The sequence below is a fragment of the Tenrec ecaudatus genome, chromosome X, assembly GCF_050624435.1.
Source record: "Tenrec ecaudatus isolate mTenEca1 chromosome X, mTenEca1.hap1, whole genome shotgun sequence".
NCBI classification, from domain to species: Eukaryota; Metazoa; Chordata; class Mammalia; order Afrosoricida; family Tenrecidae; genus Tenrec; species Tenrec ecaudatus.
In genome coordinates this window covers 118,613,913-118,641,856 of record NC_134548.1, presented here as the reverse complement: position 1 = coordinate 118,641,856, position 27,944 = coordinate 118,613,913, and the positions used below count along the sequence as shown (strand labels likewise).

General features: G+C 41.5%; 1 protein-coding gene across 8 annotated transcripts in view; it reads right to left on the bottom strand.

The window, feature by feature from the left end:
- CHRDL1 (chordin like 1) overlaps positions 1-17,417 on the bottom strand; it is a 161,031-nt gene extending 143,614 nt beyond the window's left edge. For 3 of the 8 annotated variants that reach the window (XM_075538152.1, XM_075538154.1, XM_075538156.1), the window contains exons 1-2: positions 16,936-17,417; positions 12,367-12,516 (exon numbers count right to left, since the gene is read on the bottom strand). In XM_075538152.1, coding sequence (XP_075394267.1) covers positions 12,367-12,463 — 97 coding nt within the window. In that variant the 5' untranslated portion in view covers positions 12,464-12,516; positions 16,936-17,417. Of the gene's footprint in view, positions 1-12,366; positions 12,517-12,933; positions 12,958-16,935 lie in introns of those variants that run through there. The other 5 variants (XM_075538149.1, XM_075538153.1, XM_075538155.1 and 2 more) reach the window with 3 other exon arrangements.
- Between the last annotated feature and the right edge of the window lie 10,527 nt (positions 17,418-27,944).

Sequence of the window (27,944 nt, the reverse complement as noted above, 5' to 3'; positions counted from 1 at the left end):
ATGTACCCGTTTGTCCTCAGCGATTGTATCATGGAGGTGTGAACCCAATGATGTGATTTTTTTGCTCTTTGATGCCTGATAACTGATCCCTTCGGAACCACGTGATCACACAGGCTCGTGTTTTCTTCCATGTGGGCTTTGTTGCTTCTGAGCTAGATGACCGCTTGTTTATCTTCAAGCCTTTAAGACCCCAGATGATATATCTTTTGATAGCCGGGCACCATCAGCTTTCTTCACCACATTTACTTGTTCACCTGCTTTGGCTTCAGCAGTTGTGTCAGGAGGGTGAGCATCGTAGAGTGCCAATTTAATAAAAGAAAGTATTCATGCATTGAGGGAGTGCTTGAGTAGAGGCCCGAGGTCCTTCCGCCACCTTAATACTAAACCTATAAATATAGACACATAGATCTATTTCCCCATCCTCATATATATATTTGCATGTACATGTCTTTGTCTAGACCTCTATAAATGCCCTTTGACTCCTATCTCTTTCCTCCATCTCCCTTGACTTTCCTCCTGCCCTACTACCATGCTCCGTCCCCACCTGGGTTACAGCTATGCCTCTTCTTTATGTAACCTTACCCTTGATCATTCCCCACCAGGCCTGCCACTCCCCACTCACCACTATTTTGGGTCCCATGTTGTTCCCTTGTCCCTGTGTTTTTTAACACCACTTCTTTACCACCCCACCTCCCACTATCCCAAGTGCCCCTGGAACTGTTGGTCCCGTTGTTTTTCCTCCAGATAGTTCATCCAGCCTGTCTCGTTTAGACAGACCTGTGGAGATAATAACATGCACGAAAACAAGACAGAGGAAAACAAAGCAACAATATAAAACCAAACAACAAAACAACAACTGAACAATTATTTTTTTAATATAAAGCTCTTTCTTACACACATGAGTGTCTATGAATTTGTTTTGCAAGTCTACTCGGAATAACACACTATTCTACCTATGAAGGTCAACTTTAATCACTGTTTAAAGCCTCATGTGTTGGTTGTAGTGAAGTAATGAAGTCATCCTAAGATAAAACTCAAAAAAACTCATTGCCATTGAGTTGATTCTGACCCTATAGGACAGTAGAATATGTATTGGTTTCTGAAACTGCAAATCTTTGTAGATGTAGAAATTTTCACCATTTTTCTGAGGAGTAAAGTACCTGGTGGTTTTGAACTGATGACCTTGTGGTGAGCAACATGAAGTGTAACCTACTATGCCACCAGAACTCCTGTAAGACTATATAAAATGATACTGTTGGCACAGGTCATATTTTGTTTTTTTATATCTATCTCTGCCAAAATAAAGTCTAAAACAATGCCCATGCTCTCAAAACCTTGGAAATCTAGTTGGAAAAAACAATATTACCCCATCTAAAAGTTCTTTTTGATTTCCTTTAAACCTACACACACTTTTCTCATAGTACCCACTTGGTATTTATCCCATATTATGGCACCAGTGTCTTCCAAGTTATGCTACTTAAGGGTAAACTTTTCTTATTCAAGCAATAACGTCTGATAGAAATCTGACTCTACATGTCAACATTATGAACTGTCATCAAGTCCATTGGTCCTATTATCTAAGTAGTACAAGATTTGGTCACAGGTTCAAGACAGAAATCCACAAACCCTAGAAGCAAAATCAACAGCTGGAAGCAAGCTAGAAGATGGACAGTAACACTATAAGTGCTAATAAACAGTGTTTATGGAGTTACTGACTCTCATTTTCCCCCGCAAGTGCATAGTAAAATGAACACTATAATTTCAGAGACATGTTTTACCATGGTTAACCAAGATTAAGGGGTCAGGACAATTACAACTTATTTCTCCGTGAATTCATTGAAAAATAATCAATTTTTATACAGCGTGATAGTCGATTCTAAGACATGCTTAGAAGCTTGAAGTTTAAAAAAGTTTTAGCATCACTTCACAGGGAATTTGTTGAGTTACACAGTATAGTCAACCACAATTAAAGTCCCAGTGTGTTCATTGTGGATTAGATGTACAAGTAACCTGACTTCATTGAAACAATTATGCCTCACCAATTTCTGGAAGATAAAGGCAAGAAAGTATGGGGATCTCTTGCCAATAAATAAAGTGAGAGATAACACCTGGTGAATGAATTGCATACCACTAACTCATGGTATCTGAAAGCAGAACTTGGTCCCCAAGAAATTCCAGCTAGCCTTTGAGATGGGGCTCCCACCTGCACCAGGTTACACTTGCCCTAATGAGAAGTAGAAGCTTAAGGGCCCCTATCAGCAGTAACAAAAAAATCGCAAAGTAAACAAGAGAGATGTGTCATGAAAATACCAATGTTTTGCCTACTCATTATTGCTCAGCTCTAAGGACTAGGTCAAAAGGGCAGTAACTTCAGCATCAGTCCAAAAGCAAGAAAGCATTCCCATGAATTCCCAAGAACTATTTTTGATACATGCTATTACAGTAGACACATCGTCAAGTAAGTGTTACAATAATATTTATTCTATGAAAACACATACGATCAGTGGAATAAATTTGCGCTGTTAACTTTATGAGTGGACAAATTAAGTAAACAAATTCCTTTTTAAGTCTTTTATCAGCTACTAGAATGGTGAAGAAAAAACGAAGGCCTAAGTACTTTTCATCTGTCATTTATCAAACTTGAAGAGGAATGAAGGAGGGGGAGATATGATCATTAAGGGGCTGGGTGGGGAGAGTCTTTTATCTCTCTGGTCATTGGATTTCTAGATTTCAATTCTCTATCAGAATTCCTCAGGGGTTTTAGATTTCATTACCAGGCCGTGGAAGCCCTTGAAAAAGATAGCCGTTCTCTATCCTACATATACAGCTTACAGTGAATTATCTTATTCATATTCGCCTGATTAATTGTCCAAATTAATTCCACTTATTATACATTGAGTGACCTATGAACATCATACTGTTCCACTCCTGGCTGTATGACTATTTTACTTGTCAACTAGCAGGTGGGAAATCTCAAGGTAAAGGAAAGACTACATATTCCAAAGAGGTTTGACAGTTGAGCAAGGTGAGATCATTGGTTACCATGAGAACTGGAGATTTTCCATGAAATTTCAATTCATCATGTTCTATCTTCCATTAACATGGATAACTGGGAGTTGATGGTATTGTCATTAGTCTTTACTGTGTGACCATGGGGAGATCATATTACAGCTGGTGAAACCTGGCCAGGATTTTATTCTGGATAAAACCATATCTTCCATGCTATATGGCACAGAAATTTGGTTTGTTTTTTAATCCATGATCTTGTTCTCCCTATCAACATCTCAGCTACCAAGTCTATGCTAAAGAGGTATGCTTACTGTTTGGTCAAGAATACAAGTTTTATTCATGAATCAACTTTGTATCCCCTGAAATTGTTATCTACACAATGTAGCTTTTATTTGAGACACATAAATTTTCTCTTCACTGCTGCTAAGTGCCAACAAGTCAGTTCCAGTACACAGTAATCTCTTCACAACAGAACATAACACTGCCAGTCCTATGCCATCCTCGGCCATTGCTATATTTGACCCAATTATTGTAGCCACCGTGTCAATATGACTCATTGAGGAGCTTCTTCTTTCTCTCAGACTCTGTTTTACCAAGTATGATGTCCTTCTCCAGAAACTGACCTTCCTAACAACGCATCCAAAGCCCAAGTCTGTTTATACTTCTTCCAAGACAGATGTGTTCCTTCTTCTGGCAGTTCATGTAATTTTAATATTCTTTACCTACACCATAAGTCAAGGGCACCAGTTCCTTTTCAGTCTTCCTTATTCACTATCCAGGTTTCCATGAGGCAACTGACAAGAAACATGGCTTGGTTCAGATGTAACTTGGTATTCAAAGTGACATCGTTATAACAATTTTAAAAGATCTTGGAAGTAGATCTACCCAATGATTTGCTGAATGCTGTTTTCGTGAAGATTGATTATCTTTCCTACAGGTGCATTTAAGTGAATCCAACTGTGAATTGATATAATAAGCCTTGATCCATTGGTTTCTTCAATAGGCATGTCTCTAGGGTGAACAATAACACAAAGGAGATGTGCACTACTGACAACAATGAATCATACATTAAAATGGGAAGAGTGCTGTTACATACCTAAGACTGCAAGCAATGCCACGAAACAAAATATGCAGAAATTATTGCCTGGAAAACCAAGTTGCTCTCTAAACTTTCATTCAAATCACCATCCAAGGTTTTTTCTTTAAAAAAAAAAAAACGTGCGACATTGATAGTTAAGATGGTTTCATTTTCGTAAAAAATAGCACATATGCATAGCTGAGCTAAGAATAAGGACCAAGAAAGAAAGAAAGTAAAAAGGGCCAACCATGGGCAAAATGGGGGTGCAGTGGTTAAGTGCTCCAGCAGGAGAAGGATGGAGTAGTCTGCTTCCCTAAAGATTTACAGCCTCGGAAACCTAAAGCAGTAGTTGCGCTCTGTCCTATACAGCCACAGTGAGTTGGAATCGACTTGAAGGTAGTGAGTATGGGTAGCCTCACATGCGGAACCCTTGTGGTGCAATGGTTAAAAAGCCCAGCTGGCAACTGTAAACTCCAGTGGTTTGAACCCACTAGCTGCGCCATAAAATCTGCTTTCTTAAAGATTCTAGACTTTGTAAATCTCATGGGAAGTTCTACTTTGTCCTATAGGGTCACTATGAGTTAGACTCTGACTCGAGAACAGTGTGTATAGTTTTGGCTGAAGGATCCTTACATATTGTGACTACATGTGACTTTTGTTGTCTTTAAGCTTTTCTCTATCTTCTGTTTACCAGTGAGGTTCTGTTTTTCCATTAGAATAAAATGATGGTAATACAAAGCTTGTTTAAGGCATTTGATGATTGAGAATTCAGTCCGTACACCCATTATCAAGCATCCATTTCTTTGCATTGTCATGTTCTATCCTCCAATTAACTTAGACTATCTAGGGGGTAAAGTACACGTGTCACATTTCCTTAGCACTTAGAGGAAGGCACTTATTGAGTTATGATTTCATATTTGCCTTCTTCCTTTACAGAGAAATTTAAACAAATTTTCTCTACACACTTTCACCCAAACTATAATCAAAAGGTTTTGGAAATTAATAAAAACAAATGTCAAGCAGGCAATTCTTCTGTATTTAATGAAACCAAGACAGCAGATAGTCTCCTTTTACCTCCCACAGTGTGCTTTATTGAAACAGCTCATGATCAATACTATTGAGTGACCAGAAGGTGGGAATAGCGTTTGTAACTGGAACTGTAAATTGCCTCTCTCCAGCAAGCCAAAATCTCTCTTTTTAGCCTTCCAGGATGCATAAGCCAAATTTAGAGTACAGGTGCTATAATCCACCAAATCAAGTGTTAAAAACATCTACTCCTTATACTTCCTTTCCGATGGCTTCTATTTTGTTACATCTCTAGACATATTACCGTGCAATCATTCTTTCATCTCTGACCTGTATCTAATTCTTTCAGAAGTAGGCAAGCTATAAATCTTCAAGGAACAAGACTCTTTGCAATGACCTTGTGATACTGAAGGTCAACTAACTATCCAAGGCAAGGGCCCTTGCTTTTTTGTCGCACATATCCAGCCCCTATTCTTGAGTCTTTGAGCTTTCTGTCTAGAGAGCAATCCCTCGAAGTTTATTTGTAGAGAGTCTTTCATTCAAAAAGCATCGGTGACTCGACTAGTGCTATAGAGCAACAACAGAAACCTGCTCTTCTGACTTTCAGCACAGCCTTCTTTCCATTACATTAGAAGGTCATTCCAATCCTGAGAAGGCAGAGACATTTAAGAAGCATAAACATAAAGACACATACTTTCAACCTTCTTCATGACTTTCCTTTGGCTTAGCTTGTTCGGGTTCCTAAATAATTTCAATCCTGGTTGTTGTCTTTTAACAACCGAATGCTGTGCTGCCTCTTAGGAATTCTGGTTACAGAGTGCTTTATTTATTCACTTGCACAGCGGGGATGCCCTGTGCAAAGGCCTGGGTTTCTCTTCAAGAGAATGGGCTGACTTCCTCAGAAAATTGCCCAGAGGCAAACTGTTGTGCTGAGTCTGGAGCCCAAGGTATTTTTTCCCTTTGCCTCTAGCTTGGACATGCTGGCTCCCCTTGTACACAGTCACTCGACCACACTGAGTTGTATGCTTCACAGCTGAAAAGGCAGGGGATACTACCGCTTAGTTCCCCAGGGAGCTGGACCCTAATTATGTGCCAGTTGTCGTGTTAAGCGCTTGGTGCCCACAATTCCTTTTATCCTTAAAGTGAGTATGTTGATGGTGATTATGCTCCTATTTCCCCCTTTCTGCTGACAGTACAACTAAAGCAAGAAAGGTGAAGTAACAGTCCCATGGTAGGTAGAACGTGGTACAAGCTGAATGTTGAATCTAGCGTGACCTCAGAGCCAATGCACCACTCACTGGCCTGGCCACAGCGAAATAAGAATGCACGTTGAGAAACAAACACAGAAGAATATCTAATTTTATAAGATATTCTTCCTTTTTTTCACTCTATCTACCTAAACGTATAAAGGTGAATAGGTCTCTTCTTTGTTTGCTTCTTTCCATTGCCCAATTATGACTTCAAGTCTGCAAATGAGAATCTGGGAGTAGAAAAGCCATGCCTTTCTGCTTGGTTTTCACAATTGGCAAAGGGTTTCAGTGGGCTCCTTAAGGCTACTGTTCACTGTCGTAAGCTTTCTAAATATCTCTTTCCATCCCTTTCATTTTTCAATGACCCATCCTTGAGAATCCAGAGATGCAAAGTGAACCAAATATGAATGGTGGAAGCTTTTCTCCTGAGGAGAATACATGGGAGAGAATCTGGCCCATTGGAAGAACCAGCTGACTCACCTTATAAAACAGGAGAGGACTCCAGGAAATTCTTGGAACAGTTTCGCTCCCCCAGAACCTTTGCCAGAGTTGGCACAGTCTGGTCCGTTAGAAATCCATAAATGAATATCCCTAACAGCTCAATTCCTCAACCTCGCTTTGATCAATAGTTCATTACCTAAGTTAGAACTGCCAAAAGGAGCAAATGCTTAGTCGTTTTGTCCCATATTTGCATGAATATTATGAAATGAATGTTACGCTTCTTTGAACTTCAAAAGAGCTTCCTGGCCTCTTTGATTGCAACTTTAACAACCACATAATGAAGTTATAGAAAGACCTTTTCCCAGCTAAAGACCTCAAACCTTGCTAACTAACACTGGACAGTAACAAACTTTACACAAGCAACAAATAGCTCCTTCTTCCATTGCAATGCACCTTAATTGCTCGATCAGTGTTTCCTGGTTTCCTGAGATGGTCTTCGCTCTTGTGACAGCAACTGTAACAAGGGCTAATTAGGTCCCAGTCCTTGGCAGCACCCACCGCCTGTCCTTGCGAATAGAGCTTTCCACAATTAAAGCATCCTTTCCAGACCTCCTTAAAATTCTACAACTGAATACACATCACTGACCATAACACACATAAGACTGTGCCCCTCTTTCAATACTGCTATCCATAAACCATACTTGACCCAGAAGCTCACAGTGTAACCAGCCCCTGAAAGAACAAAATTCTTGGTTTCCTTGGATACAATAGGATCAAGCAGCAGAAAGCAGACACTTTACTGAAGTCCCGGATTATGGTTTGCTGACTTAAAACAAACAAACAACAACATCCAAAAACCCTGTTTTTCCTTCATCCTCTCTCACTTCTCTAGAAGTAAAACCAAAACCAAACTCACTGCCATTGGGTCAATGCTGTTGCCTAGCAACCCTGGGGTGAGGGGAGAACTGCACCTGTGGCTTTCTAGACTGCACCTCTTTTTTTAAAAGTTTCATTAGGAGCTCTTACAAATATTATTACAATCTATATACCCATTAGATCAATGATAATTGTACAATGACTGCCCTCATCATTTACAATACATTTTCTTTTCTTGTTTATAAATTTTTATTAAAATATCATTTTACTGGGGGCTCTGACAACTTGTATTACAAGCCATACATCAACTGTACCGGACATATTTGTACACATGCTGCCATCGTTTTTTTATCTAGTACCTCTTAACAAGAGTAAAAAGGCCCATCTTTGTTCTTCAAGGAGTGGCTGGGGGTTTCAAATTGCTGATCTTTGGGTTAGCAGCCCAACTGGATTACAGAGTAAAAGAATGAGAATGCAAATGTCTCTTTTCTTTAAAGGAGCTTGCCCCTGCTCCAAGAGTGATATTTCGAACTGTAGAAATTTTGTTCAAGTATCAGGGTAAACAAAAATAATATATTTAGTACTACTACCTAGAGTTTTTTTTAAAAAAGCTTCCTATTGTACATCATATATGAATATAACTTCCAGATGAATAAGAAACTATGAGTAAAACCCACAATGAAGAAAGCATTAGGAAAACATGTCAGGTGGGGAAGATCTTCCAAGGAGTAACAAGAAATCTGGAAGCCATGAAATAATGAATGACACTGTTGTTTACATAAACTCATTTAACTCATCTCTGTGGAAATATCAGCAGTCCAGGTGGCTTAGTGAGTTACTCAATGGGGTGCTAACCATGAGATCAGCAATTCAAACCCAGAGGCTCCTCCCCAGCAGAAAGATGAGGCTTTCTCCACCTGTAAAGACTGACAGCCTTGGAAACCACCAGGAGCAATTAGACTCTGTCCTATAGAGTTGTTTTGAGTCAGAATTGACTCAATGGCAGTGAGTTTGACCTGCAAAAATACAACTGAAAGTTTAAAACAAATGGAATACTCAAAAAATAACATTTGAAAATAAAGTACATACCCTTAACTATAATAAGCTATTACAATCCATAAGACAAACTATCTAACTGAAAAACAATCAATTCACTGAAGAAAAATTACAAGTAACGTCTAAAATAATAGTAACGTTACTCTACTTCAGTCACAGAAAAATACCACAGCAAAATAAAATCATTTATCTCTATTAAATTGGATTCCAAATATAAAGATCAATACTTTTGGTGAATGAATTAGAAGTACGGTCTTATACAGATAATAAAATCTATAAATTGAGACAGCTTCTATGAGGGGAATTTAGCCATATTTATCAAGTTCAAAACTAAATAAATACACACCATAACCTAATAGTCCCTTACCGAGGTACCTAAAGATGTTCATTAACACATTACTAGTAATAGCAAAAACTAGAATCAAACTGAATGTCTATCAATACAGCCAAAAAGTCACACGCAGTGCTATCCAATGGATTCTGGCTCATAACAACCACGCAGGGCAGAATAGAACTGCTCCTTAGGGTTTCTGAGACTGCTAACACTTTATGGGAACAAGCAAACTCCTCTTTCTCCCAACACTTAACCCACTATCACACTGAGACTTCTTACAATCTACCAATAAAACCATAAAGCCAAATACACTGTATCAAGTTGATTCCGACTCACAGAGATTCTATAAGACAGAATAGAGCTGTTTCAGTGGTTTTCCAAGGTTATACATCGTTATATGAGCAGAAAGCTTCCTCTTCCTCCTTTGGAGTGGCTGGTGAGTTCAAACTACTGACCTTGTGGTTAACAGTCCAATGCTTACTAATTCATTATACCACCAAAGTTCCTTTATATACCAATAGGGACTAGTTAAGTACAGGATATCATATTTATGCAAATAAAAACTATAAAGGCATTTAAAGAACATGACTATGAGTTTTTATGCTCTAAATCCATTATTGAGTAAAAACAAAAAATATATCTATACATATATACCTTATATATATACACACATATACATATACACATACATTAAAAACTGAAGCTCACGGCTGTAAAGTCAATGCCAACCCATGGCAATTCTATAGGGCAGAGTACAACTGCTCCTGTGAGTTTCTGAGATTTTAACTTTCTAAGGGAGTCGAAAGCCTCATCTTTCTCCCATAGAGAAGCTGGTGGTTTCTAACTTCGGACCTTGTGATTAGCAGCCCAATGTGTAGTCACTACATCATTAGAGTTCCTCATAGTGTACACACACACACACAATCTTATTTTTGTAACAAGAAAAAAATCTTAGCATGCATTTATGCTTTTATAACAGGAAAAGAGTTTAGAAGAACACATAGCAAACTATTACTAAGGTTATCTCTGGAGAGTGGGATAAGAAGTTGAGGAATACATATTCTCGATGAAGCCCAGATAATTTCATTTCTTTTATATAAAAACATCCACTAATTTTTCAATTTTGGAAATTTTAAAACATAACCAATATCCGGGACCACTAAATTTTCAGTAAGTAGTGCTTCTAATGGTACCATGATATGGCATGACAGCAATCATTTATATAACCATTTCTCCATGAACTGGTATTTTCACTGCATTTAACTTACAGCTACAATGCAAATCACCATGCCTATGTTGTGTCTGTCAGAAAACAATATATATGTGTAAATGTATATATGCGTGTGTGTGTATCAAAGCAACATATCTATATGGTACATATTTGAGATTTAGTGGAGATGACTTTGCAAATGTCTTCAAGACCCCAAGCTTGCATGAGGTCCCATATAAAATTATGCGGGTGGCTCATTGGACTAGAAGCATGAGACACTACACCAGAATTGATGTCTAGGACCATCTGTTACATAATCGCTTTGACACATACTGATTTTTAGAAGGGCTTGGGATACATTTTTGAAAGACGGGGCTTTCTATTCCATAAATAGTTAGTCTTGGAAACTCACACAGGCAGTTCTGCCCTGACCTATAGAGTCGCTATGGTTCGGCATCGAATCGATGGCAATGAGTCTAAGACAAAGAACATGTTAGAAAGTGATAGGTTCTGGGTGCATAAATATTTAAGATCGTTCTTTGGTCTGTCAGGTAAGCTCTAAGTTGCATAGACAGTAATTCTCTGTAAAAATTGAAGTCTTCCGAGAAGAGAGGGTCTTCTAAGAGTTACAAGCTTCCTCCCCGTGCCATCAGAAACAAGGCATCAGGGAAGTTCCGCTCTGTTTATGGAGGGATTCTAAAGCGCAGCTGATGGTGAGCTGCACTGAGAATGGCTGGACAGCATTATTAGCACGTTCGTAAGAGAAGAGGTCTGAGATGAGCTATATTCAAGTGGAAGGAGAAGAAGGTAGTTTGAAGAACACAAAGGGAATGGGCTAACCAAGCTAGCCTCTTGCACTACTAAAGTATCTCATATCCCAATCATACAAATATCACCACAGAGCACTATGCTTAAAAGCACTGTTTCTCCCAGGAACAGAACTAAATTTACTATGCAAAAGGTAGTGACACAGAAACACACATCACAATGTAATAGCTTGGCATGGTTCTCCCTGTCAACAAGTTTCCTGCCTAATACATTAAATGTATGCTGAGAAAGAAGATACTTGTTTAAATGATTGCTTCAGAGGGTGTGGCAGCGCCTACCAAGAATCTTTCCGCAGTTCCTTCTAATGAATATATCTAGTGGAGCAGAGAATGTCTCCTTCGACCAATTCTACTTTGTGCTGATTTGAGGCAGCCTAAAAGGGGAATTTGAGCTATGGCTTGTCCTTCGAATTTGGAGCAAATGTCCACCGCTTTGGGGAAGTGCTGGACAAAGAAGAAAAGCCCATCCTAGGCAAAGGCAGTGAGCAGACATTTCCTAAGACAGATGTCTGTGGTTGCTCATAAATCTCCCATAGGTGACCGTTAATAGGGTTAATTATTCCCCCTTCTTTCCACTCTCTGCTTTCTCCAGTGTGTTTGGCCACCACATGGATCACTGACTTTCTAGAAATATCCTCTGACTTTGCAGGGACATTCATTTCAATCAATAGCATCCAGTTTACTAACAGTCTCTGGAATCACAATTTCCTCAAAGGATTTTTCATCTGAATTCAATTCATGGGGAGGTCCTTTCCCTTCCATATTTTAAGGCAGAAGGGAATAGACAGTCTCCGTCTTTATTATTTCCTTCCTTCCTTCTTTCCTTCCTTCCTCTCCTTCTCTTTCTTCTTCATCATCACCATAAACTGAAAAGCTCTGCTGAAAAGTCTGAAACATAGGGGAAAATCCAGCTCATCTGTCAGACATTTCTAGAGTTACGTACACTGGAATGAGATTTGTAAAGGTTAGAACAGGAAAAGGAAAATAGGCTAATGTGTCATGTGATCGACGAGATGAAAACTCTATGAGAATCAGAAAACCAGTCTCAAATGCAGTTGGCCAGCTTCAAAGCTCTCGTTCTTTTATCAACTCATGCACAAACCAGTAACATTCACTTTCCTCCTGTAGAATAATGGCATGGCCACATTTGGGCTAAATCACAATCCCTACAGATCATAACCACATTTCCAAAGACTTTTAAAAAGAAATATCCATACACAAACCCCCTCCAAAACCACCCACAAACTTCAGCTACTTACGTTTTACTTGCTCTGCTTTGCTTCCTTCTAGGAAAAGAAAGAAGAGGGAGCAGAAAAAGATGTGTTTCATGCCTCCCATCTTCCACTTTTTTCTCATTGTGTCCACTGTAAGTGGCAACTAGGAACCTTCCGAGACCTGCTGTACAGGAGCTGTGGAGAAGAAAGTGTGGGGTGGGGTGGGGGGTGGAGTAAAAAACAGTGAGACTTAAGACAGATACTGTGGAACTAATGGAAATCATTGATACGTAGGCTTCTAACTTGCTAAAAAAGAGAGAGAGGGGGCAAGCACAATTTTTGAGCACTGACCTCTCCTGGTTTCAAAGATCATGGACAAGCATGCAAGTTAACGAACATACAATCCTACACAAGCCTTGGGCTAAGACAGGGCAGAATAAACTTTGAAATCCTCCTTCCACCATGAATCAAAGTGATTGAAGGTGATCTTTGGCAGAAAAGGAGAGTTCAAATTTGCAACACTGCTATTTGGGCAAATAAAGCCAAAGTCAAAAATGTGAGACCCGGGCCATTTCTGAAATGAAACTTAAGTAATTTTAGCTCCACGCCTACCATTACTATTGGCCTTTCAGGGCTGTTTCTCCTGTGTCTTCTATGTGGTCTGTGTATAAATCCCTTCAGTATGTCTATGGATGTTAGGAAAAACAGATGCAATTATCAAAGAGATCCCATTGAACACCTGAAAATTGTATTATTGCTCAGTATGGCTCAGACATATCCCTCCACCATAAAGGCCACTGTGAAATGGACATTTTAAATGGGCTCTTTTAAATCAGATTTAGGCAAATTTAAATTTAACTTATTCATAGTGCACTACCATGCGAAAGACCACAGGTTATGAATTCTATCTTCAAGGCAGCTATAATTCATATAAATATGACACTTGTATTTCCATTCCAAAGGGTGGAAACTTTAACGTTGGAGCAGCCAATCCCAGAAAGCTTGCTATATACATAGCTCATATCAAGTCGCAAGTCATTAAACCACAATAGGCAACTTGAAAATGTTTCCATAGCCTAGAAACCCCACACTCAGTCTCAAGTTAACCCTAAGTAGAAATGAAATCCATTGATCTTTTCCAAAGGGTCCAACTTAAAGATTGAGCATTAACAAAGCAAAGGAATGCAAGAAGAACGTTCTGGAGAATTGAAATGTCTTTGAGCTCTGAAAGTGAGGAGCCTGGTGGAGGAGTGGTTACAGTTCCAGGCCACCAGCACCCCTGCAGGAGAAATACTTGAGGAGCAGACAATGAATGTTGGAGGAGAAAGGAAGCATGAGAACTGATTGTGATGATATATGTACAACTCTTTTTGAAAGCGATTCCACCATGGACGTGTAAGATATGTGACTATAAAGAAAACTACTACTACTGAAACAAGAAAGAAACCCACCTTGACCGATGGTTACCATGGGTGAAGGAGAAAGAGATGTTGCTTAGAGGGCCTTGAGTTTATGTTCATGGTGGTGGAATCATTTAGAAAGGATAACAATAACAGTTGTGCAACACAAAGAGTATGATCAATGACACTGAATTGTAAAGGTTATGGACTTGGAGAATGTTTTATTGTGTGTATTTTTGCCACAGAGAGAAGAAAATAATTATATGAGTAATAATGAGTACAAGAAAGAAGAAAATGTTCTAGAATTGATTGTGCTGATAATTGTACAACTCTTCCTGATATGAATGAATTACTGAATTGTATGACATGTGGATGAAGTGCCAATGAAATTGATACTGAAAATGAAAGAAAAAACGATGGGGCATTTTACTCCCTTTAAAGAGTTACAGTCTCACCCCCCTCCCCCCACAGAGGCAGTTCTACCGGATCCTACAAGGTTGCTGTAAGTCGTATTGACTCGATGTCAGCAAGTTCGTTGTTTGGGTTGTGAGCTCTAACGTGGATGTCACAGCTTCTACTTACAAACCGAGAAGTTAGCTCAATCACTGAAAAAATTCCATTTATGAAGGTCTCAAGGAAGAGAAATTAATCACAGAGAACAGTTTGTGCTATCAGGAAGGATAAGGAGCCTTGGTGGCATAGTGGGTTACACGTTTGGCTGCTAATCACAAAGTCGGCAATTCAAATCTGCCAGCCATGCCACAAGAGAAATATGAGGCTACTGAGCCTCAGAAACCCACCTGGGATGTTATCCCCTGTCCTATAGGGTTGCTATGAATCAGAATCAACTTGATGGCAGTGAGTTTAGCCTTTTGTTTGTCTGTTTGTTTTGGTATCAGGAAGGATTGAAAACACCCACCTGCCTTGTCTATCTCCTTCCTGCTCCCTAAACAAAGAATATGTTCTTCTAGAACATGTTCCTAACCTTACAAAGCCCTGGGTTTTGACTTCTTAGTCTCTTATGTGAATCTGCGGTTCACTTTCAAGTCACTCAGAATGACTCTGTCCCTTTTGAGCCCTTGAAGCAAATCATTTCCATGAAGAATTTACCAGCATTACCTGCCTTTGTGTGGCACTTCCTAAGCTAACTTTCATAACTTTATCCTTCAAACCTCTGACCAAGGTGTTTTTTTTTAGGTGCTGAAATCCAATGTATTACAATCACTTATGGGTCTCAGGGGGTGTATTTTCCAAACTGCAGTTTTTGGGGCTCCTCATGCAAGAACCAACAGGGTTGTTTTTCTTGTACAATGGTTGGGCGATTTAGTGAACAGTAGCATTGCTTCATAACTCTGACTGGCAGGGAAACGACTCTCAGAATCCCTTTGCTTTTCTTGGGTCCCAACTAATGGTATGAGCAAATAGTAACGTTGGTGACCAGAGGGCAATTAATCTCGTTTGGCCTTCCTGTCATCTGTGAAGCCTCAAAGGCTATGATGGAGAGAACACCCGAAAACAAATCACCTCGTCAATTTTCGCTGTTGAGTTACAAGATCCCCAAACCTTGCCCTGGCACTGTTCTTTGTAGAACTATAAACTGAGTAGGGTGCCCTTTCCACATCGCCCCTTAATATCTTTCACTTAGTTGGTTCTCCCCAGCACCAGCACCACCCCTTTGGGGAAGAAAGATTCAAGACATTTGTTGAAAATGCAGCAGTAAATACCAGCAAGCGGCGTTCGGCAAACGCGTCAGGCGTACTCTTGCAACGAGCCAAACTGTCCTTTTTTTCAAATTATATTTTGACCCAGTTAACTGGAGTTATTTCTGCATTAACTCTGTCTGCTTCACACTGGCTGATGTGCCATTGAACTTGCAGGTTACTTAGAAATGCAGTCATTGCCATGTGTCAGGGGAGAGATGGGGGAGGAAGCCTAGGACCCAACCAGAAAGCAACAAAGAAAACAAAAGCCTGCAACTAGCAGGGGGTGAGGGCAAGGGAGTTTAACAAAAGAGCAAAAAAACCTGTCACATACCAAAAGACCACTTTCTATTAAGGTACAGATGTGAAACAAGCATTCACACTGCTCACTTGCAGCAAGTAAAGGGACCCACTGCCCTGTGCTCAGCTGTAAACTATAAGGCAGTCTGGGCCATCAAGTGATAGGAGTCTCCCCTCAGAGCAAGTCTCAGGGGTAGAATGAAGCCAAGTAGTGATCCCCAAGAGACTATGGGATGAGCACCTATCAGGCAGCCCTTCAACTTCCAAGGGGCCCCTTTAATCCTCTACAGACACTTGACTTGACCTTGTCATCTGACATCCACTCTCCTTTGTGGAGACAGGCCCCAGGGCAGCAAGTTTCTTTCTGACAAACAATAAGAAGACCTTGTTGCCTTGGGGCCCCTGTCCATCAGCTGAACTCCTCTGCCCCTCTCCCTGCACAAGAAAAACCTCACTTCAAGGGTGGCCAGGGAAGAGTGGCAGATGCAGCCCTGGCTCTCTGTATTCAGTCTTCACTGCTGCTGCTGGATGACAAGCAATGTCTTGCATTTGGCTCACACACCGCCTTCCTATCTATCACTGGATTTTACTCTTCATAACAAAATGGGCTCCCTGGGGCCCAGGGAACTCCAGTGACTGACTGGCTCAGGCTGTGGGAGGGAGGGAGTGGTTAAGGCTGAGAGGTTCTCAAAATTAGGCTTTGGGACTTGGAGCCCTACTTCTCTGCCTCCTGAGCCTAGTGTCTCAACACCCCATTCTGGTGGTCTGCCTCCCCATCCCCCCACACACACTACCCTCAACCCTGCCTGCCATGGGTCAGGCGTCCCTTGGAGAGAAGAGCCTCTAGCCCCAACAGCCCCATTTCATTAACATTTGGCGCTCATTAATCACCCACTGGGGCCTGGGCACTTCAGCAAGTGAGAAAACAGGCTTGGGACATAGGTAGCTTCGCAAAGGACCAAGGAATGGAGAAAGGCAGGCCGAGCGGCGAGTAGTGAGTTCGAATCCCGAGCCCCCAACTTGCCCCCATTGCCCCCAGTCCCTCCCTTTGCCCTGCCACGGGCAGCTGGGTTGGGGGTTGGTAAATGGGGGCATGATCCAGGGCACTCTGTGGGAACCTCCAGAGGCCACTGTGGTGAACAGCTGACACCCCACCTGTGCAGCACGGCGGGAAGAAGGGTGGTAGGCGCGGGCGCAGGGCACTACTCACTGACCTGGGCACAGGCCTCCTCCGGCTGCCACGCGGGCACGCGCGCCGAGCTCCCCGAGGCGCTCCTCCGAGGTTGAGGGCTCGCAGGTTGTGGCGAGAACTAAAGTGCGCGCCGTGGGGTGGGGTGGGCAAGAGGGGGTGGGAGGGGCAGAATCACCGCCCTCTCCAGTGAGCGGGGGCTCGCGGGGCTCGCCAGGGCAGAGCCCAAGGCGCGGGCGCGGGCGGGCGCGGGCGGGGCGGCTCGGGGCCACCTGCCTGCCGGCAGGCTCTTCCCTTCCTGCGGCCGGAGTCGCGCCTGAGCTGGAGTCAGGCGCCCTGGGCGGAAAGTTGCTCGTGGCCCCTCGCCGCGGCTCCCAACCTAAGCGCCCCTGTCCTCAGAGGCACAACGGCTTTATTGCTGCTCCCCTCTGACCCGAAAGTTAAGAAATCGGGAGAAAGTGCGAGGCTCTGCCGGCGACTTTCCCATCACGCCGCTTTCCAACTGCCCCCCCCCACCCCCGCCCTTCCTTTGGCGAGGAGAGCATTAGGGTCTTAAAGGGGCCGCACATCTCCACCAACCCCTCCTCCCTCTTCCCCTAGGACTCACCTCTGAGATCCCCTCCATTCAGGTCCTCCCGCGAGGGCACCCCCACCCCCCTGGCTACTTCCCAACACCCCTGCCTGGAAGCTGGCAACCTCCCTGGCACAATGGAGTTCCTGGATGCACCTTGTCTGTGGTGCACAGGGCTCTGCAGGAGAGCTTATAATGTGGGACAGAGGGGAGTGGAGGGGCGAGGTTTTCCCAGCCTCCCATGGTGACAAATTGGCAAGGCTTTGGTTTAAAGGCCAGGATGTGTGTAGGTGGGGGGGGGGGTGTTAAAGAACACAGAAATCTGTTTTCCCCCAGCTCAAGGCCCACAGGGAGGCCCTGAGGGACCCATCATCCAGAGGCTTCTGAAGAAAAGTCAATAGTCACAATGGCATTGCTGAAGCTCTACAGCTCTCCATACAGACTGCTCCAAAGTTGTGTTGATTCCACCAATCACCTTTGGGCAAAGGTGAGGGGAGATGGGATTTGGTGGGGGATCTTCTGGACCACTCCTGGCCATCTTTTCAATTCACAGATGGGGGAATTAAGGCGGGGAGGTGACAGACTCAAAGTCACACAGCTCATAAATGACAGGTTTGTGATTCCAATTCTGATGGCTTGACTTTCGGCCCATTCCTCTCTCTTGTTTATCTATAACGTATCGATGGCAAACGTGGGAAATGGAGGCTACCCCCCCCCAAAAAAAAACAACACACCAGAGAGCAAAGGAAAATTGAAACAAGAATGATTGTTCCTGGAAAGTGACTCATATCCCCGCTCTCACCCCCCCCAAATTGTTAATACCATGCAACTAACCCCTGAATAGCTGGACATGTTTATATCACCCTTAAGAAAGGAAAGGGGTCCCTTTTGAAATATTGCCTTCAGGGCCCTAAACGTCTAGGCTCCATCTTGTGTCTAAGGAACCATACATGGTTACATGTGTTCAATGTGTGCTGTAGTTACAGTGTGCCCAAATAGATTGCGAGGATGGGGAAAGACCAGTTCGTGTTCCATTCGGTTATACATATGGTTGCTGTGAGCTGGTACGGGCTCATGGGTACCTAATGAAAACGTATTGCACCATAACACATTGCATTTGTGGATATTTTGCCTTCTAATTATTCTTTCAACATTTAAAGCACTGATTTTGTCTCATTACAAATTCTTTAAGGTCAAGGACTGTTCAATTTCTTTTGTATCTGCATCCCCCACACTTAGAGATCATTAAGGAAAATGGGCTTCAGGAAACAGCTTGGGAAAAACACAGGTCCTAGCACTGAAGTCAGTAAACTAACTCCAGTTGAAAAGCTCATCTATTTGCCCACAACCACTTGTTCATTTCGCTTGATGTCGTAATCCACTTACTGCATTAGAAACTGTCCTAAAACCTAGTATCTTAAAAAAAAATTACTTATTATCAAATGGCTCAATTGAACTGGGCAAGTACATAGAGTGGCTAGTGGAGATTTTCTGACAGGTTCTTCAATAGTGCAAATGTTAGTGGTCCTTGTATTAGCTCCAGGCTTGACTTCCGAATTGAGAACTGGGATGAGGGTGGATTTTAATCTAGACTTCTTAACAGTCTCATACAAATTAAAATGATAATTACCTGCATGCTTTATTTTGTCTGTTTATTAAATGGAGATGGGAGCACAGATCATCCCAATATTCATTTTCCTCAACTTTCTGTGGATTTGCAAGGAGCCCTGGCAGTGATCACCAAAGTCAGCAGTTTGAAACATTTCTGTGGGAGAAATATGAGGTTTTCTTCCCCAGTAAGCAGTCACAGTCTCAGAAACTCAATGGCAGTGAGTTCGGTTTTTATAGACTTGAAGGCAGTGGTAAAAAATATTATAGTGGTATACTTAATACTCTTCGCTCAGTTTTCTCCAATAGCAACATCTTCCATAAATAAAGTACAATATGACAAATGGGACATTAACACTGATACAATCAGTTCACTCTGTTCTAATTTCACCAATTTTACATGAACGTATTTGAGTATGTATATAGTTCTTTCCATCAACATTGTTTTTGAATCTTTTCAGTATACTTTTTCAATCTGTATGGTGAGCAAATAGCCAAAGAAATAGTCAAAGACTATGGAAATGAAGAACACATCATTAGGACTGGGAGATGGCTCCTTAACATGTGATATGCAGATAACACAACCCTGCATGGTGAAAAAAAGAGGACATGAAGCATTTACTGATAAACATCAAAGAACATAGCCTTCAGTATGAATTATAAGTAAACATAGAATACCACAAATCCTCACAAAGGGGCCCATAAGCTAGATCCTGATAAACAGAGAAAAGGTTGAGTTGTCCGGATCACAAGGATCTGCATATAACCCCCTCCCTGGGGAACAGACAACAGAAAAGTGGATGAAGGGAGACACTGGTCAGTGTAAGACATGGGGGGAAATGACATAAAAATAATAATTTACAAATTATCAAGGGTTCATGAGGGAGGGAGGGAGGGAAATGAGTTGATATCAAGGACTCAAGTAGAAAGCAAATGTTTTGAAAATGATGATGGCAACAAATGCACAGATGTGCTCAACACAATGGATGCATGTATGTCTTGTGATAGAGTTGTATGAGCCCCCAATAAAATGATGTTTTTAAAAGGTTGAGTTGTCAAGGATTTAATTTGACATGGACCCACAATCAATGCCCGTGGTAGCAGCTGTTAAGAAACCAAAGGACGTGTTTGGTGAATCTGCTGCAAAAGCCCTCTTTAAAGTGTTAAAAGGAAAAGATGCCACTTTGAGGACTAAGGTGCACCCAATCCAGGCCATCGTTTAAAATTCACATTTATATGAAAGCTGAACAAAGAATAAGGAACCTTGAAGAAGAATTTATGCATTTGACTTACAGGTTGACAAAGAATAGTGAATATCTCACGGACTTCCAGCAGAATGAGCCAATGTGTCTTGAAAGCAGTGCTCCTTGGAAGTGACACTAGGAAGCCTTTGTCTCACTTGCTCAAGCTATCAGAAGCAGCACATCAGACTTGGTAAAGTGAACGGCCAGTGAAAATAGGAAGATCCTCAATGAGGTGGATTGACACTTGGCAATACAATAGGCCAAAGCGTTGCAACAATTGTGAGGATGGCCCAGAAGCGCAGTGTCACCATAGGGTCATAACAAGTCAGAGAATTGACTTGAGAGCATAAGGGCAACAGCAATGTGTTAAGAGCATGTTAAGTTGATAACAAACTACTCTTTTATTTCTTAACTTGCTATACCATTTATATTCCCATAACTCATATATAAAATTTTTCATTTCCTTATGCCCTCACTAGTTTTAGTTAGCATTCTCATTATTTTGCATTTTAGCCACTCCTCAAGTATGTAGTATTATCTCATTGTGTTTTAATATACATTTCCTTAATACTTAATGACTTGAATCATCTTTTCTTGTGCTTATTTGCCCACTGTTTATTCTCTTCAATGAAATTCGTCCTGTTTTTCTATTTTATAATGACTGTTTCCAAGTTACATTGTTTGTATTCTTACAATTGAGTTTGGAGATTTCTTTTTATATTCTGGATACTGAGCCTTTGCCACAAATATAGTGTGCAAATATTTTCTCTCTGTCGCTTTTCTTTTTCACCTTCATCACCTGGGCTTCCGCACTGATATTAGAAAAGTTTTCATATAGATGAGGTCTTGTTTCATCAATTTTTCCTTAGATCATGCTTTTGGTGTCAACTCTTTGGCGTGCCCAAGATGCTGAATATTTTATTCTGATTTACTTTCCTCCTAAAAGTTATGCAGTTTCAAGTTTTCCATCTAAAGCTGAGCTCCATTTTAAGTTAATTTATTCAAGTTGTAGAATTTATGTTGAAATTCACTTTTGAGGGAGGTGGTTATGAATTCCAAGTGCTCCAGTGCCATTGGATGAAAAGTCTATCTTTCCTCCATTCAATTACTCCTGTACCTTTGTCAAACATTGGTTGGACATATTTGTGTGAGTGTATTTCTCGATCTCTATTCCATTCCATTAATCTCTGTGCATATTCTTCCTCTGATACCATATTACCTTGATTACTATAGCCATACACACCAAACCAAAATCCATTGTCATCAAGTCAGTGTGAAGTCAATTCTGTATTTAAGTGTAAATATCATGTAGATTGGTTCCTTTCCAATTTTTTTCGATTATCCTAGGTCCTGCACCTAGAGTGTATTTTGGAAAAATATTGTCTCTGTCTATTAAGAATATATATATTCTTATATTAAGAATATTATATTATATATTCTTATATTAAGAATATTATATTATATATTCTTATATTAAGAATATATATATTCTTAATAGACAGAGACAATATATATATATATATATATTATTGTCATTGGATAGAAATTGCATTAAATCTAATGACCAAGTTAGGGAAAATAAAAACTTTACTATTTTTGAGTTTTCCAGACCATGTTTCTCTATTTATTTAGTATTTGATTTCTTTCATCAGTGTTTTGCCATGTGTGGCATGCATATCTGCATATATATTTTGCTAGGTGCATGTCTACATATATCACTTTATTTCCAGCAATTGTGTTATTGTGTTCGAGATTTTTGTTCCTACATGTTCATTGCATATATATGTGAATGTGATCGATTTTGAAAGGAAGATGTACCCTGAATGCTGCTGAACTCATACTCATTTTCTGAACAACAGGGTGAAATTTATTACAGAAAATTAAATACTGAACAATGTTTTGATGACACAAATATTACCTTCTGAAAGTTTCTGTTCCAACCTAACGCAGAAAAATCAGGTTATTTTATGAACCTTCCAAAATTGACAGGGCACACAAAGAATAGTATATTACAATATAGATTCATCTCTTTATTTAGAAAACAAGACCAATTTCATACAAACTCACTCACAGTCACGGAGTCAATTCTGACCCACAGGGCTCTGTGGGAAGGGGTAGAACTGCCTCTGTGGCCTTCCAAGACTGTAACTCTTGATGGGAGTAGAAAGCTTACTCCTCTACCAAGACTGACTTAGAGTTTCCATCAAGTAGATACTCAGTTCAATATGTAAAAGCAGAGAACTCATTCTGTGACATTTTTAGGACCTATATTTTAACACTATCTCCTTTTTCACTTACAAGCATTTTGCTTTGTGTATTACAGAACTTTCAATCATCCCTTTGCTGACTTTCTCACTGTGGCCATTTCTAAATTGTGCTTAAACAAAATCAGTTTCCGTTTGTATGGTTCACCAAATATTTCCAGCTTTCCTTTCTTTTCTCTCCTTTTTTGGGGCACAGTGTAGGATGTTACCTCTCTATCCTTTTCTGGAGCAGAGTAGAAGCCTCATATTTTTTTCCTACAGAATAACTGGTGGTTTCGAACTACTAACCTTTCATTCAGCCACACAAAATGTAACCCGCTTTGCCATCAGGAGTCTTTGAGTCTAACTGGAACAACCAATTAATATGGACTCTCGTGGCGATGGAGGGATGCAAACTTCCAGGTCAGAGTCTCAAAACCACCAGCTACTCCACTGGAGAAAAGTGCAGTTATCTGCTCCGGCAAAGATTTACAGTCTCAGAAACCCAATACAAGGCTACTGGGAGTTGAAATTGGCTTGATGATAGTGCTTGCTTGGTTTGCTTGGTTAACTACCAGTGGAAACAATTCTGTTTCCTAGCACTTTATGAAAACCAGGGACGTACCCAGACAGAGTAACTTATGGAACAGTGGGGGAAAAAGTTCATAGAAGGGGGTTATTTTGTTTGTTCTAGTTATTTAAGCCGTCATTTTCTATTTATGCCTGTAAGTTATTGTAGCTGCCAAAAATAGCCTAGAGGGTATTTTGGGTTTATTCTTTGTGTTATAGCTGAATAATATTTTCATAGAAAATTTAAGTGATTCTTTTTTCCAGAGGAGCTCATCTCTGGATTTATCTTAAAGGCAACTGAAATTTAAGATTCGGGTTTACTGAATATTTCAGGTCAGGAACATACATATATACATACTTTTTATTCAAGGTAGATCCATGGTGTTCAGAGTTATATATATAAACTGGGAAAGGGGAGAAGTACCTTCCTTGACCCAAATTTCAGTGTCTTTGCAATCACTGCCACATGTAGATAGCATAAGATGCAGAACTTCTGATTGAAAATTGGTTTCACGTATTTAACTTCATTTTTGAGCAGTATTCCGATGTTATGTGTGGAAAACTTGTTAACAATGAATGTCATGAAAATGAACTGGAATTATAATCGATATATGCACCGAAAAATGCAATACAAAGAAAGTTGGCATTATAGAAACTGCCTCCAAACCTCTATTGCTAAACCAAACCAAACCTACTACCATCAAGTTGATTCCATATCATAGCAACCCTATAGGACAGGGAAGAACTGTCCCCTTGGGTTTCGGAGACCGTAAATCTTTACAGAAGTACACAGCCTCATCTTTCTCCCCCAGAGAAACTAGTGGATTCGAACTGCTGATCTTGAGGTTAGCAGTCCACCTCATAACCAGACAGCTAGGTTCCTGCTACAGACTGTTTAATCATCCCTTCAAGCTGAATTTCCTTATTCTAAGACCACATGCTACCCATCCACCACCACTCATCCACTGCCATAGAGCTGATTCAGACTCATAAAGACCCTACTGTGTGTCCTAAAAATGCCATACTCTTCCCAGGGTGTTCAGTTTTCCCCCAAGGACCAAGTAACAAAACCAGCAGAGGTAACTGTCTCATTGTCAGAACCCCCACAATCTAGTCGTCCTCAGGGAGGGAGAGTGATCCACTCAAATAAAACAATATTTTGAATGACAATTTGTCATTAGCCAATACTTTGAATCCTAATACATCATAAAAGCTCCCTGATCCAGTTCCCTGATATGAAAAACAAAGGATAATAGTGATATCACTATGGACACTCAGTATGTGGGGGATGTTTACTTGTGTTTTATTGATTATGCCAAGCCATTCGACTATGTGGATCATAAACCATATAGCTTTGATAAGAATAGAAATTCCAGAATAAGAAGTGAATAAGAGGAAGGACCTCAAGAAATGAGACATCAATTAATATTAACATGGACTAACACAGTGGCTACAGCAATGGGCTCAGACTTAGGAACAAGTGTGAGGATGGCGTAGAACCAGGCAGTGCGTTCTGCTGTGCATAGGGTCGCTATGGGTGGGAATCCACTTGATGGCACCTACCAACAACAACAATGTATGTGGACTGCCTGGCATACCTCATATACAAAACTCATTGCCATGGAAATGCCAGAAATGCTACGGGACAGAGCAGAACTGTCCAGTGGAATCTGCAAGGGTGTAAATCTATGCAGACGGTGACTCACATCGTTCTCCCTGGAGCGACCTGTGAGTTCCAAACACCAACCTTGAAGTTAGCAGTTGAGTGCTTAACTCCTGAGCCACCAGGGCTCCTCCCTGGCATATAACCCATTGCTGACTCATAGTGACTCTATAGGACAGAGTAGAACTGCCCCCCCCATAGGATTTCCAAGGCTGTAAATCTTTGTGGGGGCTGTTACCTCTTTCTCCTGTGGAGTAGCTCATGAGTTTGAATGCTGATCTTTAGCAGTCGACCACTTAACCACTGAACTACCAGTGCTCCCACCTAGCATATAAACATTTCAAAAGAAAAAGTATTACAAACTCACTGCCATCAATTTGACTCCAACTCACAGCAATCCTACAGGACCGGATAGAACTGCCCCTTGTGTGTTTCTGCGACTGGAACTCTTCCAAGAGTGGTCTTTCTCCTGTGAAAGCAGCTGGTGATCTTGTGGTTAGCATCCCAACACGGAACCACTACACCCCCTAGCATATAGTGTGTGCCGAGCTTTGTACTACCAAGCCCTGCTGGCTCACAGCCCCTGCACATTGGTGAATTCTCTGCAACAGCTCACAAAACAACTATGGAGCACCTAGCACATGGTAGGTGCTTAATAGTAGTTTCACTTTCCGCCCCGCCCCCTTTCATCCACTCAGTCCAAATGTGAGAGCTCTTTATTACACATTCAGAAAAGTCCTTCATTAGCTACTCAAGCTTCAGTTTGCCTATCTTTAAAAGAGAGTAGGGATAAAAGCAGGAAGAGGAAACCAATAATTAGCCCAATTTTCCACCCTTGTTTTCTAGGCCAGGAGTAAGTTGGGAAGTAGAGTGCCAACACACGTTCAAGGGGAACAGAAAAGAAACTGATGCCAGGCGAGATGTTCTTCTCCCCTTGCTCACGGGTGCACAAGCACCAGGAATTGTCCTTGTGCCTGGAAAGTATCAGGATCTCCAGCTTCATGGCACACACACTAGAAACGAGACACACACAACTCAAAAGCACCATCCTAGGAAACCACCGCAGCAGCCTCAGACTCACAGTACTTGTTGTGGGATAAAGAAATTGGTTTGGCCCTTTGGCTCTAATTTCTGCAAATATACCTCAGAAGTCCAGGTGCCTCTGTTTTCTAAAATCAGCTGATGTGCAACGAACTTCACTAAGGCAGAGATTGGGATGCTTTGAATTGGCATCGCTATGCCTGGAGGCTTTGCATTAAGGTGCCGATGACTGGGGCACCTACGCCTGGGAGTGCTGTCTTTGGGGTTTGAGAACGCTCAGGCATGGGAGCGGTTGCAGCACATCCCTGGGGATAATAGGATCATGGAAGTCTGTGAGACTGAGACCTCTCACAGACCTTGCCAGATGCATTTCTTCACTTGTGGCCTTTTTGGCTGCAATAAAGGAGCATAGATAAGTATCGCAGGAAGGTTCCTCATGAATTTTGTGAGCTGTCCCAGAAAATTAACAAATGTGCAGGAGCCATACACCAGCGAGGGTAGACAGCACAGAGTTGTGATGTGTAGACCCAGCTCTGGAGGGCTGGCTGATAAAAACTCCTCACTCCCCAAACCAAACTCACCGCCATTAAGTCTATTCTGATTCATAGCGAGTCTGTAGGAAGGACAGGGGAACTCTGTCCTTGTGGGTTTCTGAGACCGTGATTCTTGTTGGTCTTGTTGTTGTTAGATGCCATCAAGTCACTTGTGATGCATAGCGACCCTATGCACAACAGAAGCAAACAAGGACCGGACCTGCATCAGCCTCACAATTTTTCCTGTACCTGAGTCCATGGTTGCAGGCACTGTGTCAAGCCATCTCACTGAAGGCCTTCCTCTTTTTCGCTGCCCCTCCACTTTACCAAGCATGATATCCTTCTACATGTTCAAAGTATGTAACTCTTTACTGAAGCAGAAAGTCCTGTCTTTGTCCTGAAGAGCGGCTTGTGCTTTCAAACTACTTACCTTGCAGTTAGCAAGTCCGATGTGTAACTACTCTACCAAAGGAATCCCCCTTTGGGACCTGTCCAAGGGGACTAGAGAGGAGGAGGGTGCTGGTGGAGACCAACTTGTCTGAAGTCCAGAGAGTGGCAGACTCCAAAAGTACCCCAGATATCAGGGCATAAAGTCTGACCTAATTCTGGAGATTGGGGGAAGAATTGCCACTGACGTGCTAGAAATGTGGGAGGTTGGGTCTGGATCCACCTGCAGCTGTGACTTGGATTTGTGCTGATCCTTGCTAAGCAGTTAGTGAGCAATGTTGGGTTTGGCCACCGTGCTCCTTTTTAAAGTGCTGTTTGTAACAGAGTCCTCACACCCATTCTCCCAGTCCTGAGGAAGGAAAGTTTGCTTCTGATTAGGAGAAATGCTAGCAACTCATCGATAGAGCTGGCTATAAGCCAGAGCATTAGAGCAGGGACCAGAGTATCCAGGAAGCAGTGATTGCAAAAGGCTGACTGCTAACCTCAAGATCAGCAGTTCGAATCCACTAGTTTCTCTGGGGGAGAAAGATGAGGCTGTGTACTTCTGTAAAGATTTACGGTCTCCGAAACCCAAGGGGACAGTTATTCCCTGTCCTATAGGGTTGCTATGATATGGAATCCACTTGATGGTAGTAGGTTTGGTTTGGTTTAGCAATAGAGGTTTAGAGGCAGTTTCTATAATGCCAACTTTCTTTGTATTGCATTTTTCGGTGCATATATCGATTATAATTTCAGATCAGTTTCATGACATTCATTGTTAACAAGTTTTCCACACATAACATCGGAATACTGCTCAAAAATGAAGTTAAATACGTGAAACCAATTTTCATTCAGAAGTGCTGCATCTTATGCTATCTACATGTGGCAGTGATTGCAAAAGGCTGACGAGGGCTGGCTCAAGTGTTTTGCCTGGCATGAACAGGGATTTTGTCCCAACATTTGAACGTATGCAAAACCATCTTTAAATTTTGGTCTTAGGAGCTTTCCCATATAAACCTTGATTTCCAGTTCCTCTTGAAAACGGCATTTCTAGGACGACTGCGCCGAGGGCCCTGCATAGTAACACAGGCCAGACAGCAGAGGCCTGGAGACTTTCAGAGAGCATTTGTACTTC